The sequence below is a fragment of the Lissotriton helveticus genome, chromosome 5_1 (genome assembly GCF_964261635.1).
Source record: "Lissotriton helveticus chromosome 5_1, aLisHel1.1, whole genome shotgun sequence".
NCBI classification, from domain to species: Eukaryota; Metazoa; Chordata; class Amphibia; order Caudata; family Salamandridae; genus Lissotriton; species Lissotriton helveticus.
The window spans coordinates 1641757797-1641782777 of record NC_136065.1 but is presented as its reverse complement, the minus strand read 5'-3'; the positions used below and the strand labels follow the sequence as shown (position 1 = coordinate 1641782777).

At 43.9% G+C, this 24981-nt stretch overlaps 2 protein-coding genes across 3 annotated transcripts in view; one reads left to right on the top strand and one right to left on the bottom strand.

The window, feature by feature from the left end:
• Positions 1–24981, bottom strand: part of LOC144755679 (uncharacterized) — a 274169-nt gene that overhangs the window by 86539 nt on the left and 162649 nt on the right. Inside the window, exon 5 of one of the 2 annotated variants that reach the window (XR_013594952.1) lies at positions 1021–1085. The exons of the other annotated variant lie outside the window; for it this stretch is intronic. The gene's annotated coding sequence lies outside the window, so the exon portion shown is untranslated. The remainder of the gene's footprint in view (positions 1–1020; positions 1086–24981) is intronic. 2 annotated transcript variants of the gene reach the window in all.
• Positions 17971–24981, top strand: part of LOC144755680 (solute carrier family 22 member 7-like) — a 177675-nt gene continuing 170664 nt past the window's right edge. Inside the window, exon 1 of the mRNA XM_078644851.1 lies at positions 17971–18421. Coding sequence (XP_078500977.1) covers positions 18020–18421 — 402 coding nt within the window. The 5' untranslated portion in view covers positions 17971–18019. The remainder of the gene's footprint in view (positions 18422–24981) is intronic.

The following is a 24981-nucleotide window of genomic DNA, read 5'->3' as shown; positions in this document are numbered from 1 at the left end:
GATTGATTGATTGATCTCCTTTTCCGAGATGGGGGATGAAGGATTTGCAGGTTTTAGTGGGATGTTTGGATGTGGGGTCTTCTGTTCCTAGTAGGGGGATCATGAGAGGGGGACTGAGGTTGTTGAAGTTGTCCAGTGAAAGCACGATCTTGGTGATTTTGTCGTTGAAGAAGTTTGCGAAGTTGTCACTTCGCTCTTTGGAGGTCTGACCTGAGGTTGTAGGGGGCTTGGAAGATTGTTGCCTAATAAGGTTGAAGAGTTCTTTAGGCCTGTTTTTTATATTGTTTAAAGCACTGCAGAAAAATGCTGATATTTCGTTCTTTATGTGGTTTTTGTAATTCGCACAAACTGATTTGAGTTGATCGTGAAGGATTTTGGAAGGGCTGTTCTGCCAGACTCTTTCTGTAGCTCTAAGTTGTCGCCTTCAGCGTTGATTTCTGTGTTGAACCAGGATCTGGATGGAGTGTTCCACCTTCCTCACACCAGCATCATCATCACTTATAATCATAGGACAGTTAAAAGCAGTTTTTCATACATGGCTCATATTATTACCTAAGAATTCACAGGAAAAGATCTCAGAACCGAGACAGAGAACTGAAAAGTGATCTTGCAGAGTTAACAGAGAATAGAATTGAAGAAAGAGTCACCCAATGTGTCTGAAGTAGTCACCCGAAGCCCACATGAGGACCTCAATAATTCATCAAAATCATCCACAGAAAAGGATTAAAAGGCTACACCTGCCTGACACCCACGGATTGACAAGACGATCTTTATCCAACTGTTCATCCAAGACCAGACCTGTCTTATACTCTTGGTTATGTGAAATCCACAGCTGTATAGGTTAAAGAATAATCTTTCAACACAGGTACCCTTCGGTTCAATACTCAAACTTAACCTCTGAACAAAGTATGCCCTTGTAACATTTATTAAACCAAAGGGGTTATCAATTGGCCTAAGTCAATCCTCGGTGTTAAATCACTTCAGTTAATAAGAGATCGCACGCGGGAACAACTGTCTCACCCGTTTGTTAATAGTGTTTTCCAGAATCTTCAAGAGCACCAGCCGTATGTGCACAAATAGGAGTCCTGTAGTCCAGTGATGAGCACATAGAGTCAAAGAAAAAAACAAGGGAAATTACAGATATAACATCACCAAAAACACAAATTATTGAACTAAATCAATTAAGTCCAAGATACTATCAAGACAGGGTCTGTTCCTCTAGAACAGTATATTTTGTTGCTGCTTAACCCCTTGCCCGCGGCCGGAATTCCGCTCCTGTGCTGGACATTACGATCACGGGCGTGGTCATGACAGCTCCCGGCCGTCATCAGCACAGGAGCACTGTAATGCATGACGGACGGGAGCCGTCATCAGCAAGCAAGCAAGGGGTTAATATCCCAGTGCCACCTAACGCATTCTTCACACCAAATTTCCCTTTATACTGTATGTGCACTATCCTTCAAATGTTGTCACCACCCGCTTATAAATCTGTGACTAACCCAGCATAAAAAACAAAAGAAAACACATTGGAGGTCAAGAAACCACACACAAGAAAAAGATTCATACCCTTGTACGGGCAATCAATCGCAGTTGGGCTCAATCAATCATACCAACCAAATCCCGTTTGTCTGGCTACAACGTGTAAATGCACGTGCGGCTCCTCCAAGACTCTTAAAAGGATCTATGTATGTCAGTCCGTACGCTACCCCATGATTCGCGCTTCTGAGATCTTTTCCTTTCAATTCTTAGGTAATGATATGAGCCATGTATGACAAACTGCTTTTAACTGTCCTATGATTATAAGTAATGATAATGCTGGTGGGAGGAAGCAGGTGTCATATAACGGAGATTATGTGTGCCAAGTTTGGAGCTTTGTGGTATTAGGTTGAATGTGTTTATGATTGAAAATGTATTTGAATACTACAAGGTTCAGTTTTGCGGTTATTTAAAAATTGGGGTGTAGGCTGTGGGTAACCACCAGGTACATCTGACATAACTGTATTCACAATAGTGTTTTAATCTTGTGTTAGAGCCTTGATAAAGTCTCAGTGGAGACGAAACACGATCGCGGGTCACCCGACCAATAATGTCGCCACTTCTGGCTTCGGGCCCATATACTTTACTTTATCATATACATTGATCAGGTGACCACACAATCTACTATCAATAATTGTGAGTTCCCTTTCGATTTATTTCCAGTGGACCCAACTTACCATCCACCGTTATCGGTACCTATGACCTCGATGGGTCAGGGAGCTAGCTGTAAAAGGAAAGGCAGCAAAATATACTTTTCACATATGACTTTACTTTTATGAAATGACCACGGACAACTGGAAGTTTTGAAAGTTTATCTTAAATTTAAATAAGAGGCAGTCATACAGGTTTACTAAAAGAATGCTAGTGCGACAGGGAACCCGCTAAGTGAGAGGAAAAACTAAGATAAGGACAAGGTGAACACGCTATAAATCTGAGTTACTTTTAGTCAGTTTACGAGAGAAAACCCAAGACCATAACAGGAAGTTGCAAACTGCAATACAGAAAATGATTTCTAAAAGGTAGGGTAACATAGGAACACGCTATGAAATCAGATGCAAATGACTTTATGAAATGCAATTGGTTGCAAGAGAAAGCATGGAAAATTATTCACGTGCAAAGGTATGTCTTTATTAAAGCAAAGACAGAAAAATAGAAAGGTGCAGTTTAAGAACTCAGAGCAATATTTACCTAGACTGGTGTGAAAACCAACCCTGGCCACGGGTCAGTTAAGGACAGGAAAACCCTCAAGAATGGACACCCCAGGACAGGACAGGAAACCCAGATTCGGATCAGGACAGGACCACCAGGATACGACCAGCACCCGCAGTTCGGAAGCAACGCCTGCGCTCCACCCTCTCTGCAGCTATCGATCAGGACCCCGATTGGGTCAGCGAATTCCCAGAAAAAGTGCTCCGCCAGCACTTAAGGTTCAGTAAAACCTTCAGAGTCTATGGTCAAATTTCGGACAGAGAGCTCCGCAGCACCTCTGTATCAAAGTCACCTATTGAGTGCGTTGGGTCAGTGACAGGTCAGCTATTCAGACAAGTCGGACAAATTCTCTAGCTAAACCTAGGCTAGTTATACTGTTTTGGGACAGGGTACCACCCCCCAAATGTTGCAAAGTGTCAGAATCCCCAATTTGGATTGGTCCTAAGGTAGGTTTTGGTTAACACACCAATCAGAACAGACTATTCTAAGGCCTAATTTGCATCCTAAGGTGCCGCCTAGCAAGATTTGGGTTTCCACGAGAAGTCGCGCGGAATACAATGAAAACTTATACATTTGTAACAACATAGGGACATTTGCTCCATCCTCCTGGGTCAGAAGTAATTCTCCCAGGAGCATCTTGACTGTGGCTGCCAACTGGCTGAGTTCCACGGTCCAAGGTTGTCTTTGGCCTCGCATTTTGAGCATGCGCAGAAAGGACCTTCAAAATGGCTCACGACCCATTCGGACCCCCATTTCCCGTGATACATGAAAAGTAAGCGAAAACAAATTAGTACATAAAAATAAATGAATGTATTACATGTCATGATTTCACATTTTAGGTTCATCATTATAAAAATATACTATGCATTAATGGTAAGTGCAACGAACAATTTCACAAGAGCAGCAGCACAAAGCTTCACCACGTTATCAACGCACAGCCATCTTATTGCTTATTACGCATGCGCACCCTTTCCCTCCAAAACTATCTCTACACAAAGTCACGTGAGTGTGACTGACGCATGCGCAGAAGAGGAAAGTCAAGCAGCGGTCATTTTAGGAACAAGGATTAATCGTATTAGTAAAACACATAGGCAAGCATCTCTATGATACCCACGCACATCCAAAATACATAAAATTAGTAAAACGAACAATTAAGTTACGAGATTATAATAGATTTTCGAGGTTCTTGAATCGAGCAAGTCGCGATGCGAAATCTTGCTCTATCAATCCCCTCTTTGATGATATTTACTATCATCACAAAAAATGGAAACAGATGCCAACTTTCTTTCACACTTTGTACATTTCTATCTCTTCCAACAGGCGATTCAATTTTTCCTTCTCATTTAAAGTAGGGTGAGAATTTTTCACCTTTTTATAAATCTTATTATTCATTTCTTCCAATTCAAGCTCATCCGCACTCCGTTTCACTCCTCTCGCATTCACTTGGTATTTCTTGGTGTGTTTGTGACATTTGCAACAGACGAATATGAGAAATAGGATAAGACCTATCACTCCAATTGGCATCAGTACCTTAAACAATAAGCTTTTACCTAAACTAGCAAACCAATGACCTACATTGGAGAGACCAGTCTCTTCCAGGCACTGTCAAACTCGAGTGGTTTGAGTTCCTTTTCCAAATTAGTAATGTTTTTCACATATCTTTTGAGCTGTACGCTCTTGTCCGGAATGTAAGTGCAACAATGTTGCGCTTTCAACATCCGGCAGACTCCGCCCTCTTTTGCTAATAAGGTGTCAAGAGCAAGTCTGTTCTGCAAAACCATTGATCTGATCGCAACCATTTCAGTATTGACCAGCAGAAATCCATGAGCTGTGTCAGTAGACAGCACATCCACTATTGTGGACAATTTGCAAATTCTGTGAGTGTTCAGAACCACTCCCACTCCAGGTATCAGTGCACTAAAAATACTACCCATTATTTCACCTACGCTTTCTCTTTTGCTACGCACTAAGCCATTAGTATTTTCATTGCTTCCAGAAATTTCATTCACATGGTATATTTTCGGGAAGACAATGCCAAAGTAGCAGCTTCCATACCAGTGATCCGGCAATTTAAAATAAGCCTTGTCTCCACATATATAATAAATTCCAGGAAACACAGGCTCTGACCCATTTTTGAATCCCCAACCTCCAATTACCTTGTAATTGTGTTCACATTGACTGGAACCAATGAAAATGTTATTATAATAACTAGTCTTCTCGCGGTGAAGACAGAGTTTCCCTTTCTTCTCGAAATCCAGCAACAAAGCAGCCCCTGCCCCGCCATTTGAGGTGCTTTCCATGTTCTCAGCCCACTTAGGTGTTTTCTGTTTCTTGTCATTAGCCTTCCTTTGGAAACTCTCCCTTCTCTTCTCTGCCATGTTTAAAAATATCTTTTCCTGTTCATGTAATGTACAGGTCAAGTTCTCTCTGTGTGCTTCAGCTATGTCTATATTGCCTATAGTCAGAAAATAGTCTCACATATACCGTATTACGTCACTTTTGGTATGTACAGGATTCAGATTTCCACGAATGGGAAGTTCAGAAAAGATCACGTCATTATTAGAGTAATAGTACTGTAACTGTCCTCTTTTGTAAAATAAGCTTGCTAAAATACTACAGGAAATTCCATAGGTCAGAGGTAGATGATGATATGTCACGCCTTCAGCCACAGAAGTAGGTAGCTTCATGCAGACATAGCAATCTTCTATTTCCATAGTTTCTACGTAATGCACTAACAAATTTGCGAAAACATTTAAATGTGTCTTGTTTCTAACTCCGTGGTAATGTAGTCCTTCCTCATCTGATGCTTCTAAGTCTCGTTTTGTCTGTCTGAGTGCTTTCTCACGTCTTTCTACACTTTGTGTTGTCAGTTCTTCAGTGTCGGTAATCTGAGTAGGGTCAATATTAGTATTTTTGCTAACCATAAAGGGAATGAAAACTGTTAATCCTATCCAAATTAATATTACTATAACTATACTACATATACACACCTTGCAGCATGTTTTGCAACAACTGCGGCTCGATCTACCACTCACGTTTGTATCAGACATTTTGGCTCAGAAGGAAATTTTAACCCCTCTTTGCAGCTTTTCCCAGGTATTTTTATTGCTGACCAATTTCACGGAGGTTCTTCCTCTTCCTCTGCAGAGTAATCAGAAATGGGTTCTCCGTCGCTTTCGTCAGTAATATCAAGATCCTCAAAGTTTTCCAAGATCAAGTAGGTCCACTCCGGATCCTTGTATTTTTCGTTTTGTCTTTTTATTCTTTCACTCCTTCTCTTGGAGCTATCCTCAGGTATTTCTGCAATTCGGGGACTTCTTCTTATGTCTGCAAGTTTCTCTTGGACAGTTTTTATTCTTAATCTTAGTCTTTTAATATACCTTGGCTCAATGTGCTTCTTTTTCTTGAGTCTTTTAGCTGGCACTGTTATTTGGCTTTCTTCTAATGTCCTTTTATTTTCACTTGTTTGTGGCACTTCAATTTCTGCCTTCTCCCTTTCTGTCTGGCTAGTCCCAGGTCTTGTATCTATTTCTTCTGCCTGGTTGCTAAGCTGGCCTGGTTCAGGTATCTTTTGTGTTTCGCTTTCAACTGTCTCTGTTTCTATGTCCTGAACATGTTCTCCTAGTTCTGTCTGATCCTGCTCGAGCACTTCGATCCCTTGATTTTCTTCTGCTCGAACTATTACACTATGTCTAGTCTGTCCCTTTTCGATATCAGGAGTCTGTGGAGGAGTATCGATCACTTGTTCTGTCCCTGTCTGACCTTCTTCTTCGTCCTCAGTTTTGATGTGAATCTCAATGATCTGAGGGTCTTCGCCTGTGCCTTGCTCGACCTCTCTATTCCACTCTCTATCTTCTCTTATTCGCTCTCTTGTTCTCAGTGGATCTCCAGTAAGATCGATTATGGGTATCAAATCCTCTGGCCAAATCCTCTGCAGCTCGTCATCAGCTACTTTCGGACCAACGTCTGTGGGCTCCTCGGCAGTACTGGTGCTTGGCCATACGTCATCGGCTGCCTCTGGACCAACGCCTAAAGGACCCTCAACGGGACTGGTGCTCGGCCGTCTGATATCAGCTACTTCAGGACCAACGTCGGTAGACCCCTCAGAGGGACGACCTTCAGCTCCAGGCTCCTCGTCTGGTATCACCTTCTGGGTATGGCTGGCATGGATCCACTTGGGCACGCCTGCACACTTCACTGCTGTCGTCGTAACCAGGATTACTTGGCGCTTTTCCCCCCCACCTTGGCGCAAGGCAACTTGAACGAGTATGCTTCTTTATCTTAACCCAGTCACCAGGAACCAATTTGTGAACTGGAGTTGTCGGGTTGGCGACGGCGTCTGCCCCAATCTGGCGAGAGATAGAACGCACTTGGTCACCCAGTTGCTTGCAGTATTCAAGTACCAAATCATCAGAAATGCTTAACAGTTTGTATCCTGGTACCCATGCTTGTCTCATCACTCTTCCCATCAATATCTCATGGGGGCTCAGGCCTGTTCTTCGATCTGGAATGCTTTTTGAGTCCCATCAGAACAAGAGGCAAGGCATTTATCCAGTTCAAGCCAGTAGAATCACATATTTTTGCCAATCTATTTTTTATTGTACCGTTTATCTGTTCTACCACTCCAGAAGCCTCTGGATGATATGCACAGTGCAGCTTTTGTGTGATCCCAAATGCTGTACAAAGCTGGGCCAAAATTTCATTCTGAAAATGTCCGCCTCTATCTGAGTCAATAAAGACTGGAACCCCGAATCTAGGTATCAATTCTTTTAGTAGGAGCTTAGCTACAGTTATGGCATCATTCTGTGGGGCAGGGTAAGCTTCCACCCACTTTGTAAATAGGCAGACAATGACAAGGACATACCTTTTTCCCTCACAACGAGGCATGGTAATGAAATCAATTTGTATTCTCACAAAGGGACCCCCTGATCTCCCAATTTTCATCAGTTCAACTTCTGTTTTCTTGCCAGCGTTGAACTGTTGACAGGACAAGCACCTCTGGCAGAGAGATTCTGCTACCTTCCTGAATTTCTTGTTGAACCAAGTCTGTTGGAATACCAGAACCATGGCGTCCCTCCCAATGTGTGATCCCGCATGTATCAATCGAGCCATTGGGGCAAGCAGGTGTCTTGGTAACACAGGCATACCATTTGGGCCCACCATGACACCATCCTCACGTCTCGGTTTACAAAATTGTTCTTTCCATTTCTCTTTCTCTTCCCAGGGCGTCACATGCTGCCATTCTCTCACTTCATCCCAAGTAGGCACTTCTTCAAACATTCTAAGTTGGCAGCTGTTTCCAACCCCACCCCGATTGGGATTTATTCTCAGTCGATCCATAGCACATTGTTTTGCCACCCGATCAGCGAAATCATTTCCCAAAGATACAGGGTCAAGGCCCTTCTTATGAGCAACACATTTGACCACTGCCAATTCTTTTGGTAATTGGATTGCCTCTAAAAGGTCTTGGACAACTTTTCCATTCCGAATGGGGGTACCTGAAGAAGTCAGGAATTCTCTTTGTAGCCATAATTGGCCAAAGTCATGCACAACCCCGTAACAGTACTGACTATCAGTATACACCATTACTTTTTTGTCTTTTCCCAATTTGCAAGCTCTTATCAGGGCGATCAATTCAGCTATTTGTGCAGACTTTACTCCAAATAGATAAGATGCTTCTTCAATTTTGCCTAACGTGACCACAGCATAGGCAGCACTTAGGCCTCCTAGTTCATGTCTTAAGCAGGAACCATCCACGAACCATTCCACATCATGCACAGGCAAAGGAGTTTCTTTAATGTCTGGGCGAGGTTTGGTACTGAACTCTGTCAGGTTAATGCAGTCATGCTCATTATCTCCCTTCTCTTCCATTACCATTGAGTCAGGGAGTAGAGTGGCAGGGTTTAAAATGTTACATCGGGTAATACCGATATTTGCAGCACCCATAAGAATCCTCTCATATTTAGTCAGCCGACTAGGGGTGAGATACTGAGTTTTTGTACGAGTCAATAGGATCACAACTGCATGTGGAACATATACAGTTACAGGATGTCCCATGATGATAGACTCACTTTGTTCTAAACTGGTGCAAGTTGCAGCTACAGCTTTTAGACATCCAGGTAGTCCAGCAGCCACTGGATCCAACGTGGCAGAAAAATATGCCACAGGCCTTCTGGTCAACCCATGCTCCTGAGTCAGGACTGACAATGCACAATTGTCACGAGTGTCACAGAATAAGCCAAACTCCTTGGAGTAGTCAGGCATTCCCAGAGCAGGGGCTGTACACAGGCAATTTCGCAACTGTGTGAAAGCTGTTAGGCTCTCGTCATTCCATTCAACTGGGTCCTTTGCTCCTTTCTTTGTCATTTGTATCAAAGGCTTTGCAAGAACTGCAAATCCCACAATCCATTGCCTGCAATAACCTACAACTCCGAGGAACATTCTGATTTCTTTCTGAGTACGGGGTAACTGCATATTTTGAATTATTCTGACTCTCTCTGAGGTGACTTTTCTGATACCTTTTTCTATCTGGTGTCCCAGATATTTCACTGATTTCGAACAGAACTGTAATTTTTCAGGGGCCACTTTATGTCCCTTTTCACTCAGGTGATTCAGTAGGGCAATGGTGTCAACCACGCAATCCCTATGGCTTTTAGACGACACCAATAGGTCGTCAATGTACTGTACCAAAACAGATTTTCCGGGTAAGACTAAAGTTTCAAGGCATTTTTTCAAGATCTGATTAAAGATAGAGGGGCTTTCTGTGTACCCCTGGGGGACCCTGTTCCAGACATACACGTTACTGTTGAAAGCAAATGAGAAAAGAAATTTGCTATCTGGATGCAATGGGATCGAAAAGAAAGCATGGCATAGGTCTATCACAGTGAACCATTCAGCATCCCAGGGAATCTGATACAGGATGACTGCTGGGTTTGGGACAATGGGACAGCAAGGAACCACAATTTTGTTTACCTTTCTCAGGTCCTGCACTACTCTGTACTTGCCATTAGGCTTTTTGATGCCCATAATGGGTGAATTACACGGGCTACTCATTACTTCCTGTATGATGTTTGCTTCTAGCAATTTCTGTACTTCAATGGCAACACCTGCTCTCACTTCGGCACTCATTTTGTAAGGCTTAGTGTTAGGGTAAACTGCATTTTCTTTCATTGTTATCTGTATGGGATCTATGTTTTTCATCAACCCTACATCCTTTCCAGTAAAGTCCCACACTTCTGACTTCACTGTCTGCTGGAGTTCTTCAGGTAAGTCCTGTATAGTCATTCGTTTTATTTCTGAGTCAGGTCTAATTAACATTAGCTTGTAGATACCGTCTTCATCTGGGGTTTGAATTTCGACGCCCTTTGGTGTGCAAAAGATGGTACAATTAATTTTGCACAGCAAATCACGTCCCAGCAAATTTACCGGACTGGTATCACAGACAACAAATCTGTGCATTTGTTTAAAGTTTCCAATTGAGATCTCCATGGGTTCGGTAACAGGTGTACTAATCAGTTGATTAGATACTCCTACTACTTGGATTGCTTCTCCCGAGAGGGGTAGGTTTGGAACGTCCACTGTTCTCACAGTAGAACGGGTAGCACCAGTGTCCAATAGAAAGGTGACATCATTTCCATCAACCTTTCCTTCAATATATGGCCCTGACTGGTCTACCGGCAAAGAGGCGCCAAGTACGCACTCCTCGTCCTCCCCTCTCAGGCCCCGTCAGTATTGGTCATCACAGAAAAAAGTGTCGTTCAACAAATACTGCGAAGTTGCTGTATTTCTATCCTCATTGCCTCCCCAGACTTCTACATCATCACCCTGTGGTGACTTCCCTTTAAATATAGGCTTTGGCGCTCGAGGCACTTGAATCGTTTTTACCTGTTGCTGGGTCTTTCTTTGCTTTTCATTCTGCGTCTGTGGAATTAAATCAGGTGTTTGGGCATTATCAATTTGTAAATACGGACACTCGTCTCGCCAATGTCCAATTTCTCCGCACTGATGGCAGGGAAATTTCTTTTTGGCTTCCTCTCTACTCATTTTAGGTCGGGGCTTTCCTCCATTCCCTCCCCCAGGACCTTGGCTCTGAGCCACTTTATTTAATTTACTCAGTTGCTTTTCCTGTTGTTCTGCGAGCTTTACTTGAGCCCACATCACCTTCTCCTTCAGGGCCTTTTTCTTTTCTGCCATTTCGTCCTCACAGTACTTTGCGTACCGTAGGACCTCATCTATCTTTTTGGTATGCCAACAGATTTTATTATCCTTTATCCACTGACAAATTTCGGGTCTTAAACCGTTTACAAACCTGTAAATGAAGTGGGTCATGTCCTTCATCTCGATGTTATCTATACAACTGTATGTTTTGAACACCTGCAACAGCCTTTCATAAAACGAGTGCACTGTCTCGTCCCTTTCCTGCGTGGTTCTATCTATCTTGGTCCAATCAGTTTCCTTTGCAGGTACTTTTATTTTCAAATGTTGAATTACTTGTTTATACTTCCTCATCACTTCCTTTGATGGTTCCCCTGTCTTGTCATCTCTCGGGTATTCCTCACTAGGCCAGGCGATGGCTATTTTACACTCAGTCCACAGATCCACAGGGACCACTATGTCGAAGAACCCATCCAGGTCTTTCCATAGGCATTTCTGCACTTTTACGAATCTTTCTACCTGCCGGTACCAATCGACTGGCTTTTCGCATAATTTTGGGAAGTCATTTGTGAAGGACACAATATCCTGTCGGGACCATGGGACGTGTACATATTTTCCCCCTGGCACCTCACGCATAGGGCATAACTGTTCTGGTTTGTCTGCTTCCTTTAGGACAAATTCGGGAGTTACCTGGCCTCATCTTTCTTTCGAGCCCACCTAGCTTTCCACTTTTCCACATCTCCCCATTTCTGCAACACTGTCAATAGTTCCTTGACCTGTGCCTTTTCTCCTGACACATTCAGGTTTTCCAAATCTCTGTCTGAAAATTCTGCTCGGTATGGTTTCTGCAAGGGTTTCGATTTTGAAATGTCTATTCCCATACTAGCAGCAGTATCGGTCAATTTTTCATGAAGTACTCGGACATTTTGGGTAAGACTTTTGCACATAAACAGCAGCTCTTCTTCGGAGTAGGTATTTAATCTGTCTAATCCTACGTTTCCTGCCATTAATTCTTCTATTTCTACTCTCAGTTTGTAGAGGTCTAAAGGTTTCGTTTGCGAAGTTAGTTTCCCTAATTCTTGACTCCATCTTTCGATTTCCTCAGGTGTGACTAAAGTGACACTTCTAGTACCTGAAGTCGATTCCATTTGAATCTCCCGTGCATTGAAAGGATTATGTCTTTTCTGCATTCTTTTCCCTGTATTTCTAATGGGCAGATCCATCAGTGAGACTTCAGATTCACATTCGCTCGTCTGTTCATCTACAATTAAGGGTTCTGGTCTGGACTGTGCTATTACGGGAGTAATGACTGGAGGTTTTGGACTTTCATGCCGATCCCCGTACAATGAAACTACGGGTCCGATTGTTACTGGGATTGTCAATGCTTCAGGACTGGTATTTAACTGGGTCATTTTCTGAATGATCTCAGCTCTCTGTTTTGCTAGAACCTCCCGCTCCTTTTCTTCCAGTATTCTTTCTATGTATTGGTCATGTAACACCTGCGGGGTTAGTGTGGGAGCATAACTTGGGGCAGTGGGATGAGTCTCACTAGGTCCTTCACCATAATTTGGTCTTGGGAATAAACTTCCTGTACCTAGGGATCTTCGTTCTTCCTCATACTGTGACTGTAATAACGGCATTCCTGAACTTGACGGTCTCACCTCGCCTCCATAGGGAGGTCGAGAACAAAAATCTCCTTCCCGGGAATATCCTGTCTCCCCACTAGCTGACATTCTGGGATAAATGTTTCTTGTATCCACTGGTCCTAGACTCTCGGTATAGGGAGGAATGTGGTAACCCCCTCCTACACTTGCGGACCTGATCTCTTCTGGTGGTGGAGGTCTTCGGGAAATATCTCCCGCACTTAAAGGTCGGTGTCCTTCATTATAAGGAGGCGGACTTCTCGTACATAGCTCATCTAATAATTCATCATCCGACTCTCCGATGGGTACCCAATGTTTAGATTTTTCCAACCGTTTCTGTCCCCCAGAAGGATCATCTGCTGGCATCATGGGAAACAATCCCTCCACTATCATGTTCTGCCTCCACTGTTTCATCTTTTTAGCTCGTGCTTCCTGTTTCAATTTTGGATAAAATTTAGTTAACCCTTTATCCATCCGTGGCTTATCCCTTTCGAAAGCCTCGATTTCCCATTCCTCTAGCGCTTCATACTGCGTTAATCTAGGTCTGGGATGTAAATCATTCATCCGTGTTCTCAAATTGAATAGAATTCTGCTGTTAAATGTTCCATCCAACGGAAAAGCCAATACTCCGTCATCTTTCGTGTATTCCACCCAATTCTCCAACCATACACATGTGTTGTACCCTTTATCGAACATCATGAAAGATGCGGGAGTGTTAGGTTGCGGTATGACAACACCTTCTCTAGTTTTAATCGGCTCGTCCTTTTTGAAATAATACTTCACCTTATTTACAAGAGACACTTTTCTCTTAGTTCCGTACATAATGTCGTTTTTAACTCCTTTCCACTGATCGTTCTCAAATCCCATATGCCGTGGATCAGGTCTGGTATGCGGTCTATACGAATGCCACATACGATTTTTACGAGTGATTTTGTTTACAAAACCACTTCCAATCCAAGTGCGTCTATTATTTTCGTGCGACCAATGAAATGCACGAGTTCAAATAATCTCGACCAATGGGTACGCGGCCCTTTCGTGAGACAATTCCCACGCTCCGGCGCTCGCCCCTCCCTTACAATACCAGCTCTGCTACCAGCCCGCTGCGTCTACCAATCCCAGCGCGGCACGGAGTGACGTCAGAGCAGCTTCGCGACTGACTCCCTCCTTCACAAGGTAACGGAAACTTTCTTTCTTTCTAAAGTGCTTAGTGCTTGGTTATTTTACAACGAATACACATTTGCCACCGTGCTCAAGTGTCTAGACAGGAAAGAATTTGTTTCGCTGCAAGTAAACTACTTCCATTTACTTTTCACTCACTACGGGTAGATCTCTTCTGCCTACCCTTCACACTAGCATTGGGGCACCTGCTACTTCCCTAGACTCATCCACTTCTCCGGGATATATCTGAGACTAAGGTTTCCCCAGCGAACCCCTTTGCTTTCACGCAAGCTCCGATGAACCCGCTACTCTTCCGATGTGACCCTGACTAGGTTACGCCACAATGGGAATTTTGCCAATGAACCTCGTTACTAACATTTATTCAATCATATATTCAGAAAAAAACCCTAGTTAGTGCTTCCAGTTCAGCCTAACCTGCACCAACCTTCCTTAGAGCAGGCGACCTCAATGCGAATGGATTCTATTCACCACTCGCTATTCAATTCCCCGGGGATTCCTAACAACATAAAAGACGTTTTATGTACGAATGGATTAATACATATAACAGTATGATAAGAAGAATAACAATTTTAAAACATTTCATAATTTTTCAAAGTAAACGATTTTCAAGTGAGTGATCAATTTCCCTTGAAGCGCCTACTCTTATAGCAGCATCCGACTTAGCTAGACTAACTAGTCCTACCTATCCATATACTTTACTTTATCATATACATTGATCAGGTGACCACACAATCTACTATCAATAATTGTGAGTTCCCTTTCGATTTATTTCCAGTGTACCCAACTTACCATCCACCGTTATGGGTACCTATGACCTCGATGGGTCAGGGAGCTAGCTGTAAAAGGAAAGGCAGCAAAATATACTTTTCACATATGACTTTACTTTTATGAAATGACCACGGACAACTGGAAGTTTTGAAAGTTTATCTTAAATTCAAATAAGAGGCAGTCATACAGGTTTACTAAAAGAATGCTAGTGCGACAGGGAACCCGCTAAGTGAGAGGAAAAACTAAGATAAGGACAAGGTGAACACGCTATAAATCTGAGTTACTTTTAGTCAGTTTACGAGAGAAAACCCAAGACCATAACAGGAAGTTGCAAACTGCAATACAGAAAATTATTTCTAAAAGGTAGGGTAACATAGGAACACGCTATGAAATCAGATGCAAATGACTTTATGAAATGCAATTGGTTGCAAGAGAAAGCATGGAAAATTATTCACGTGCAAAGGTATGTCTTTATTAAAGCAAAGACAGAAACATAGAAAGGTGCAGTTTAAGAACTCAGAGCAATATTTACCTAGACTGGTGTGAAAACCAACCCTGGCCACGGGTCAGTTAAGGACAGGAAAACCCTCAAGGAAGGATAACCCTCAGTAGGACAGCAGGTGCAGAATGGACACCCCAGGACAGGACAGGAAACCCAGATTCGGATCAGGACAGGACCACCAGGATACGACCAGCACCCGCAGTTCGAAAGCACCGCCTGCGCTCCACCCTCTCTGCAGCTATCGATCAGGACCCCGATTGGGTCAGCGAATTCCCAGAAAAAGTGCTCCGCCAGCACTTAAGGTTCAGTAAAACCTTCAGAGTCTATGGTCAAATTTCGGACAGAGAGCTCCGCAGCACCTCTGTATCAAAGTCACCTATTGAGTGCGTTGGGTCAGTGACAGGTCAGCTATTCAGACAAGTCGGACAAATTCTCTAGCTAAACCTAGGCTAGTTATACTGTTTTGGGACAGGGTACCACCCCCCAAATGTTGCAAAGTGTCAGAATCCCCAATTTGGATTGGTCCTAAGGTAGGTTTTGGTTAACACACCAATCAGAACAGACTATTCTAAGGCCTAATTTGCATCCTAAGGTGCCGCCTAGCAAGATTTGGGTTCCCACGAGAAGTCGCACGGAATACAATGAAAACTTATACATTTGTAACAACATAGGGACATTTGCTCCATCCTCCTGGGTCAGAGGTAATTCTCCCAGGAGCATCTTGACTGTGGCTGCCAACTGGCTGAGTTCCACGGTCCAAGGTTGTCTTTGGCCTCGCATTTTGAGCATGCGCAGAAAGGACCTTCAAAATGGCTCACGACCCATTCGGACCCCCATTTCCCGTGATACATGAAAAGTAAGCGAAAACAAATTAGTACATAAAAATAAATGAATGTATTACATGTCATGATTTCACATTTTAGGTTCATCATTATAAAAATATACTATGCATTAATGGTAAGTGCAACGAACAATTTCACAAGAGCAGCAGCACAAAGCTTCACCACGTTATCAACGCACAGCCATCTTATTGCTTATTACGCATGCGCACCCTTTCCCTCCAAAACTATCTCTACACGAAGTCACGTGAGTGTGACTGACGCATGCGCAGAAGAGGAAAGTCAAGCAGCGGTCATTTTAGGAACAAGGATTAATCGTATTAGTAAAACACATAGGCAAGCATCTCTATGATACCCACGCACATCCAAAATACATAAAATTAGTAAAACTAACAATTAAGTTACGAGATTATAATAGATTTTCGAGGTTCTTGAATCGAGCAAGTCGCGATGCGAAATCTTGCTCTATCAGTGGGACATAGGAACATTGGAGAGTGTGCTAGATCAGTGCTCTTATTTTACAAATACACCTCCCCTTGAACGGGTCTTCACTCTCCACAGTGTCTTTATCTGAACTGTATTTCCTGATGTTATTTTCTTTTGTTTATTTGGATAGTGTTTTATGCCACTCTAATGGAGCCTCAAAGTGCAAAGCGGGGCAGGAGAGAAGGGGAGGCATGTTTCAGTATTTATTGCAATACAGGGTTTGTTTCCCTTGCTTTTTTCCCTGCCCTGTGTTTGTGCCTGCTGAGTAGCATAAATGTCACACACCCACTCTGCAGTCTCTGTGCTCTCCCCATGACGGGAAACATCCTTAACAACGCAACTTTTACCACGCAGTGACTTTACGACGCAACTTTTACAATGCAAACCATTACAACGCATTGCGCTGGGGGGCGCTCTAGGATAGGGAATAGATTTAATTTACTATCCAACACCTTCCCTACTATCCACGGGGACTGGAGTTGGAATAGTAAATTAAACTATTCACTATCCAGTGCCCCAAAGCACTATGCGTTGTAAATACCGCGTTGTATAGGCATGCGTGGTAAAAGCATGCGTTGTAATGTCATACATCCCCCTGTGACCTTTCTGCCTTAGTTTCCTTACCTGCCTCCTCTCTTCATGCCTTGCATATGTTTCCTTTCCCAAGCAGTTTGTGACCCTCCTGCACTCTGCATACCAACAACAGTGTCTGCCTCTGCCATAATACCTGTCTTCTTAGTATATTTCTCCTTTGCGGAGCATGTCTGCTGTCTGCCTCACCACTGTTTTTCTACCCTACTGTGTGCCATCTGAGCAGTATAAATCTAGACCTAAACTGTAACCATATGAAGACCTCATTGACACCACATTGACTTCACACGGTCCAGGTTTTGATCGGTTCCTGGGGTAAAGCCCCATCCACACAAAGGGGCACTTTTTATTGAGAAAAGTTTAGCAATGCTGTGTGGTAGAAATTTTGTGGATCCACGCAAATCCAGGAAGGCTCCCCTACCGAAATGTGAGGAAAAAATCAGATTCTTTCTAAAGTTTCATGTTTGAAGTTACACCACCTAGATTCTCCTGGCTATCTATTTTTCAGAAATATCTCAGATTGGTAGGTTTCAGTCAGCACTTCCCAAGCTCAGAGGAAAAATACCACAAGTACGCCCTACCCACATTGTCAGAAGGAGGGAAAACTAAAGCAAATATATTGATGTTTCTTTGTTGTGTTCTAGGGCCTTTCCTGTTGCAGGTGGTTGGCCCAGCCACATAATAGGTAAGGGTTTTATTAGGAAATGTATGGTACTGATGGTTGGTAAGAATTATGTGGATCTCTTTCCAGCAGCTGATCCAAAGCCACACCTACTACTGGAACCCCTCCTCAACCACACACAGCCTCCATACATGGGCAGCTCTATCTTTCTGCTCTTCCCTCATGCTTCTTATGTGGCAATTTCCTGCTTGTGACCTCTTACCCTTCCATCCGTCAAACACTGTTTTTTCTGTGTGCTTGTTATGAATGACTTTCACATTTTTGATCTTTAAGGGGTGGTCTTACATAATTTCAGCTGCAGACATATTCGTATGGTGATAGTGTGCTTTAAAAATGCAAATAACATAACATGACAATTCTCATCCTCTGCTTACAGTGGATTGCTGGTGGAGATAAACTTCCCTGAACATTCACCACTCTCCAGTTCAGGATGAAGCTTGAGGAACTTCTACTAGAAGCTGGAGGCTTTGGAAGGTTCCAGATCTTCATTTTGGTTCTCTTATTCATTCACCGGGCCACTCTGTCTGCACACTTCCTGCTGAACAACTTTCTGGCGGTGGTGCCTCCCCATCGGTGTGCCCTCCAAATTAAGGATGTGTTACGGAACCTCACTGAGGAAGAGCTTCTCCTCATCAGCATCCCCAGGGAGCCTGATGGGACCTTCAGCTTCTGCAAGATGTACAGAGAGCCCCAGTGGCACCTGCTGGAGAACTCTATCTGGGGACCACCCAACAACTCCACCTGGGAACCACTCAACACCTCTTTGATTCAGACTTGCCAGCATGGCTGGGAATATGACCACTCTCAGTTCATCTCTACAATAGCCACTGAGGTAAGAGCTGATTAAATGCTTACTGTTGGTATATAACCAGACTAGGGCTTAAAATCTTGGAAAACAGCCAAGATGAGTCATATGTCAATACACTATTGTATAGTAGTAGAAGCAATGGAATAACAACTGATAAATTCATAAAGAGGCCTCATTGGCTAAGATCCTGTGCTACAAGGAGTGAAAGACACAGCTAATGAGTAAGACTATGCTCCAATTAGTGTGAATAATGGGCAGAGAGTGGGAGTATGCTCCAATTAGTCAAATATTTTTAGAGTGCCGGCAAAGGGATTTTGTTTGTAAGAATATTCCCCAGATTTTATACTTGGATCTTATTCACCCATTGAAGTCTATACAATCAAATTTTTATCTGATCTAATTTTGAATTGACTGCCAAATGACCTTCCGCAGGCCATCAGAGTATCCTCTTCAATTCTTGAATTCCGCAAGAAATTGAAGATGTGGCTCTTCAACGAGTTCTACTAGGCTGGTCCTATGCTAGACCTAAGCTAGGCCATCATTGCTCCAAGATAGGCTGCCAGGTGAAAGAGAGTACAAATACACATTACATAAATAAACAGAAAATAACATAGCATAACATAACAACATAAAAACACAACACAACATAACAACAACTCTAGCTTTTTACTGACACTCAGTTTGACAAACATGATCTTTTCCTGTGACTCCTCAAGCCCTGTTTTGATAATATTCCAAACCTTATTGAATTGATATTAGAACATTGGAATGTTGGGAGCTCCATTGCAGACAATGTAGTGCTCCCTGCTACTACGGGCCGGTAAAGGCCCGCAGAGCAACATTCCAATGTTCTTCAAAGGCTTCTCGAAGTTCGAGGGGATTTATATCCCCTCAAGCTTCGAGAACCCTTTGTTTAATTTGTTAGAACATTCTGCCCTCTAGTGGCAGAATGTTCTAATAGCCTTATAGCCCTTCGTAGCAGGGCTATACCGTCTATTAAAGTCCCGCTGTTTCGTTAAAGTCCCTCGCCTTCGGCTCGGGCCTTTAACGATTCAGCGGGCCTTTAATAGCCGGTATAGCCCGCTACGGCGGGCTATAAGGCTATATTAGAACATTGGAATGTTGAGAGCTCCATTGAAAACACTGGAGTGCTCCGGGCTTATAATGGCTGGAGATGGCCTTTAATAGCCTCTACGGCGAGCTATAAGGCTATAATATGAACTGGCTTCCAGACCCTGCTCAGCTGCACTTACCCTACTGTCCACACATTGTAATAAAAAATGTGCTAATAATTACAGGGCGAGCTAAGAAGACACCTTCTTATAAATTAAAAAGGAGGATTATCATTGATTTGTTTTCTTCAAATACCTAACAGCCTACTGAAGGTGGAGCCCAATGTTGTCTTGGCCAGGGCCCTACTCTGGTGCTCCTGAGCTTATGTTAAATCCTGAAGGTCATTTTTGCTACAGGACTCAAAATGTGTCAACACAAATTGTGTTTATTTTCACTGAACACAGGTTTTATCAGGAGTTGCTTAACATGGGCAGATTGAGGTCATTTTGCTTGAGGGCACATTTCAGCATAATCTGTGTGTGAGCATTGCCCATGCCTTCTCCTTCCACACCACTCACTAGTCACTTAAACTTGGAAGTAAAACTATCTACCTACAGTGTCCTTGTTAGTGTCTGGCTTCTGTACTCCAGCCTTATATACACATAATCTAATATTTCAGGCACTTAAAATGAAAGCAATGTGGAATTCCCTACCAGGGAACATCCGATAGGCTAATTCAGAAAATTGTTTCAGAAAGGCCTTGAAGACGTCGCTCTGTAGGACGGATTAGGATGGGTTGTTAGTACCGTAGCCCTTCTGTGCGCAATGGTGGTAAACAACCTTTACAACGAAACTTTTACAACGACCTACCATTACAACGCAATTTTTACAACGCAAACTATTACAACGCATTGCTCTGGGGGGCTCTCTAGGATAGGGAATAGGTTAATTTACTATCCAATAACCTTCCCTACTATCCACGGGGACTGGAGTTGGAATAGTAAATTAAACTATTCACTATCCAGCGCCTAAAAGCATTATGCAATGTAATGGTATGTGTTGTAAAAACTGTGTTGTAAAGGTAGGCGTTGTAAAAGTATGCTTTGTAACGTCATACATCCCGCAATGCCTGCTGCTTCAGCACCGGTACACCTCTGTTTGAGGTAGCTGTCGCGCTTTACAAGCTCCAGTATTATTATTATTATTGTTGTCCAAATTGGGGTTCAGAGAGAAAGCATCCCTAAGTGGAGAGGTGTGGCTCACTGGTTAGAGGCGGCATACCCGGAAGCAGAGAACGGCCCGGGACCAGGGTTCAATTCCCGACGCGGCAGGGTCGTGGACCAGGGTCAGCAGACTCGACAATTCTCGCCTCGTTGCCTAATCTAACCAGGGATCACCCTCGGCAACTCTGGGCATTAAGCTTGCCTCATTTCTACAACGGCCCCCCACAGACGCCGGGGATGCCTGGTTTCACCTTGGAGATACCCAGAAGGGACCATCTCACAGGGATAGCCAGGACGGGTTCCCCAGGGGTCTTCAGTGCCGGGATGCTCACGGGCAGTTGTGTGCTTTACAAGTCCAACACATTTACATTTACATTAAGCTCCCATCAGCTTAGGGATGCTATAGTGCATACAGTATAACATCTCCCCACAATAAATGAGAAGGGAGAGAGATGTTTGGAGACATACGCCAGAAGGGACAGTATTTTGAAGACTATCAGCTGTGAAGCAGCTATGCAGGAAGGTATTAATTATCATGAATTACAATAGGCTAACAATATAACACCAAGGTCAACTAGGGAAAGATAGACCGATATATTATGGATATGTGATATAACATCTTTATGCCTTGTTCGCTGTAATAATATTCCTTGATGATAACTTATCTGTGATTATGGAGATAATTTTAACCCCTTCGCTGCTGTCCCGTTTTCGCCGCTGTGCGGTAAACAAACGAACAGGGCGGGGCCGTGACGAACCCCAGCCGTCATCCGCACACGAGCACCACGGAGCGTGACGGCTGGGGTTCGTCACCAGCATGCAAGGGGTTAATACATATGAGTTTCATTTGTTTAGCACTTAATAACACTTAGGGCCTAATTTAGAGTTTTGCTGACATGGTGCTCCATTGCAAATGGGATGGAGTAGCCCGTCTGCCAAACCCTCAATCCGTCTGTGCTACTGAGAGCTGGATGGACCTTCAGCTTTCCGTTTGGTGGTGCCCCCATTGGGTGCATTAATGGAAAGCTTAGCCCGACCGCCTGCCAGAGTCCTGACTGTCAGAGTAAGAGTATCACACTACCCACTCTACTTAAGGTGGACTGTCTGATATCCTTTTTTCTGTCTCTCACCAAAAGGGAAAATATGTGATCCTGGGCAAACAATCAAACTAATGACCTCGACACACAGGGAAAAACTCTATGTATGAGGAGGTTATTAGCTATTTGTTTTTAAAAAACAAACTCTCACTTTGGGAGATAGTTTTCTAAAAACAAAAAGTTTAGCGGACGTTCATCAAAAACCTGAATGAATGAATTAATTATTAGGTTCCCTCCCGTGCCTCCTGCAACCTCTGGCTCTATCCACAGCGCCTTGACGCCTTTGGGCAATGCAGTGCTCAACATGTAATTTTCTTGTCGACAAAACTACGGCTAGGACGGGAACGGACTACAACGATTGACATAAATGGTTTTCATTGGACAATAGAAGTAATGGAAGCTGGTCCAAAGGAGGAACTTTCCCTGTTATGATATAGGGGTACACACTACAATTACCCTTTTATAATATAATACTTTGTCGGCATAGTACATGACGTGGATGTTGCAGAAACTTTAGCCAAGAAAATTACATGTTGAGCCCTGAAGAAGTCACGGATGTGACGAAACGGGTTGGCAACAGGCAATTCTGTAATATTTTAATGGAACATTGAATAAAGAATATTTTGATACCTTCAATCAAGACTTGAATACTATATATCTGTGGGAAGTTTTCAAATGAATTTCTTGATACTGTGACTTACAGAATTTTGTCAATATAAGATTAACTCATGTACCTTGGTGCGGGTCATTTTGTGTTGAGTAGGAATGTTGTCCTTTTCTCAAATGAGAACTTGCCTATCTACATGTCTGTGGTGACTAAGGATATCTATCTGGATGTGCCCCTTTACAAAGCAGCGTCTCTCAGAACTTCTGTATGAATCTAAAGAAGATAAGCCTTGATAAAAGGAAAATTGACATTGACGGGCATATTTATAAGTCCCTTGCGCCACCGTAGCATTACTTTTTGTGATGCGCTGGCAGCGCAAACCACAAAATCCAATTTATGAGGTCACGCAAAGCCACTATGGGCCCAATTCCGATCTCGTTGGGAAAGCATGCCAACCGAATCAGTTGAGGAAGCTTTCCATACGACTTGGATTGGGGCAGTCTGACTTAACGAGTGCCAGGCATTCGTGTGCATCCGGATACAATTCAATCAGACTCCCATTGATTTCAATGGGAGCCTGTGTTCCGAACATGAACACAGGCTCCCATTGAAGAAAGGGGTGACTGGGGAAAATTGTACACCGTGTGGTGCGCACCCCATGGTGCCTGCCCCATTTAGGGGCCGATTATGATGGCGGACGGACCTGAGTCCGTCCGCCTCCATAGAGTAGGAGGGAATCTCCGCATGGCGTGCGGAGTTCCCTCCTGTGCAATTAGGATGTGACCGCCACCCTGGCGGTCACATCCTCTATATTTACCATTGCAGTGGGTGCAGCTTCAACCTGCATCCGCCGCAATGGTAAAAATGCATAGATTCCATTTGTATGCAGAAAGCAGCAGGCACCGTGCGGTGCCTGCCGATTTCTGTATACAAATGCAGGGGGGTACCATAGGTAACCCCCATGTACACCCCCCACCCCCTCTTCACCCAGGGGGCCCGCAACGGGCCCCCGAAGTGAAGGTCTGTATGCTTTTCCATGGCGGAAATGCCACCCTGGAAAAGCATACTTCCTACTCCATCATAATATGGCAGGCGGTGTCTGATAGACACCGCCAGCCATGTTATTGCTTTTCCGCCGCTGTCGGAAGGCGACCGCGGCGGAAAACCTGCGGACTGAAAAACGATCCCCCAGCCATCCTAATCTGGCGGGGGGTCTTTTTCATTCAGCGGCGGTTTTCCCGCATCCTCCGGGCCGGCGGTGGCCTCCGCCGGCCCGGAGGATGCGGGAAAACCGCCATCATAATCGGGCCCTATATATGGCTGAAAAGGGGGGGTTCCTTGGGTAACCCCATGGGTCCAATTAGGAGGGCCCCCTGTTAAGGGGGTCCTGCTACGGGCCCCCAAAGTGAGATTCTGGCAGCCTTTTTGTTCCAGGCAAACCGACTAGGAAAGGCTGTCCGAATCAGTCATCGTATTCACTCACTCGGATACTGAGTCCATAGAGCTGTAGGAATCAGCTCCAGAAAGGCTTGTCCTGTTCGAATGTCTTCTGGAACTGATTCGTTCAGCCCGGACCCTTTCCAGGCATCGTACTTGTTCATCTGGAACTGGGAACGAGTCGGTTGGAAACAAGGGTTCCAGCTTTATGCAAAGCTGAATGCAATTCGAAGCCCTTCCGACTATAATCGGAATCGACCCCTTTGTCTGGATTTGGAAAGCCTCAGAAGTATATTTTTCTTTACTCTGTGCTCTGGAGGCTTTCCATGGGCATTGCAGTTGGTGTTAACATGCAATAACCAAGGATCGTGATGCTTCCCCAGACTTACAAGAGCATGTAAACATGGAGGTGAGAAAAAACGTTACGTCTCCCAGCTGAGTCGGAACGAGGAGAAATAACCTGAATTCACCTATTTTTTCCTTTTTACATGTGTGCTGCAGCACACAATGAAAGAGGAGAAACCCTCCCAGGATTACCCCTTCCTGCACAAAATAAATCATGCCAACAACACACGCACCTTTGCACCAAGCCCGTATTGGAGCTAGGCTGCTGAAACGGCGCCAGCGCTGGGAGAAGGACATGAATGCACTGCATTGGATACATAAGGTGCATTCCTGCACTATCACTTTTATGTAGGGCAGAGCAGCAAGGGGCACTTAATGTGCTGCCCTACATCACATCCCAATAAATGAGGCCCTGAGGATCTGAGGGGTTTACTTCACAGTTTGTTTATGAGGTTAGGGAGGTTGTTTGAGGATTTGGGTGCATAGGGATGTTTCCTGTGAGTTAAGAAGGAGGAAGAGATGAGTCACATTCATATTGTCACTGATGGAGCTTGGGTGTACATTTTATTGCTTCATGCCTCATATTTGCTGTTTTAAGCACTGTAAATAACAGTTTGTATGTTTTGAGCATAGAAGGGCAGAAGTGCTGCAGGAAGTGCTTTGCTGCAGGAAGTGCTTTGCCAAATAAACAAGTGAGTTGATAGTTAAAGGCATGGGATGTGAGGCAATTGGAGGTCTTGTGGGAAGGGGGATTGTTCTCTGGGGGCCTCATTTATGGGAAATGACGCATCGCTGCGTGAAAGCAGCGAAGCGTCACTTCTC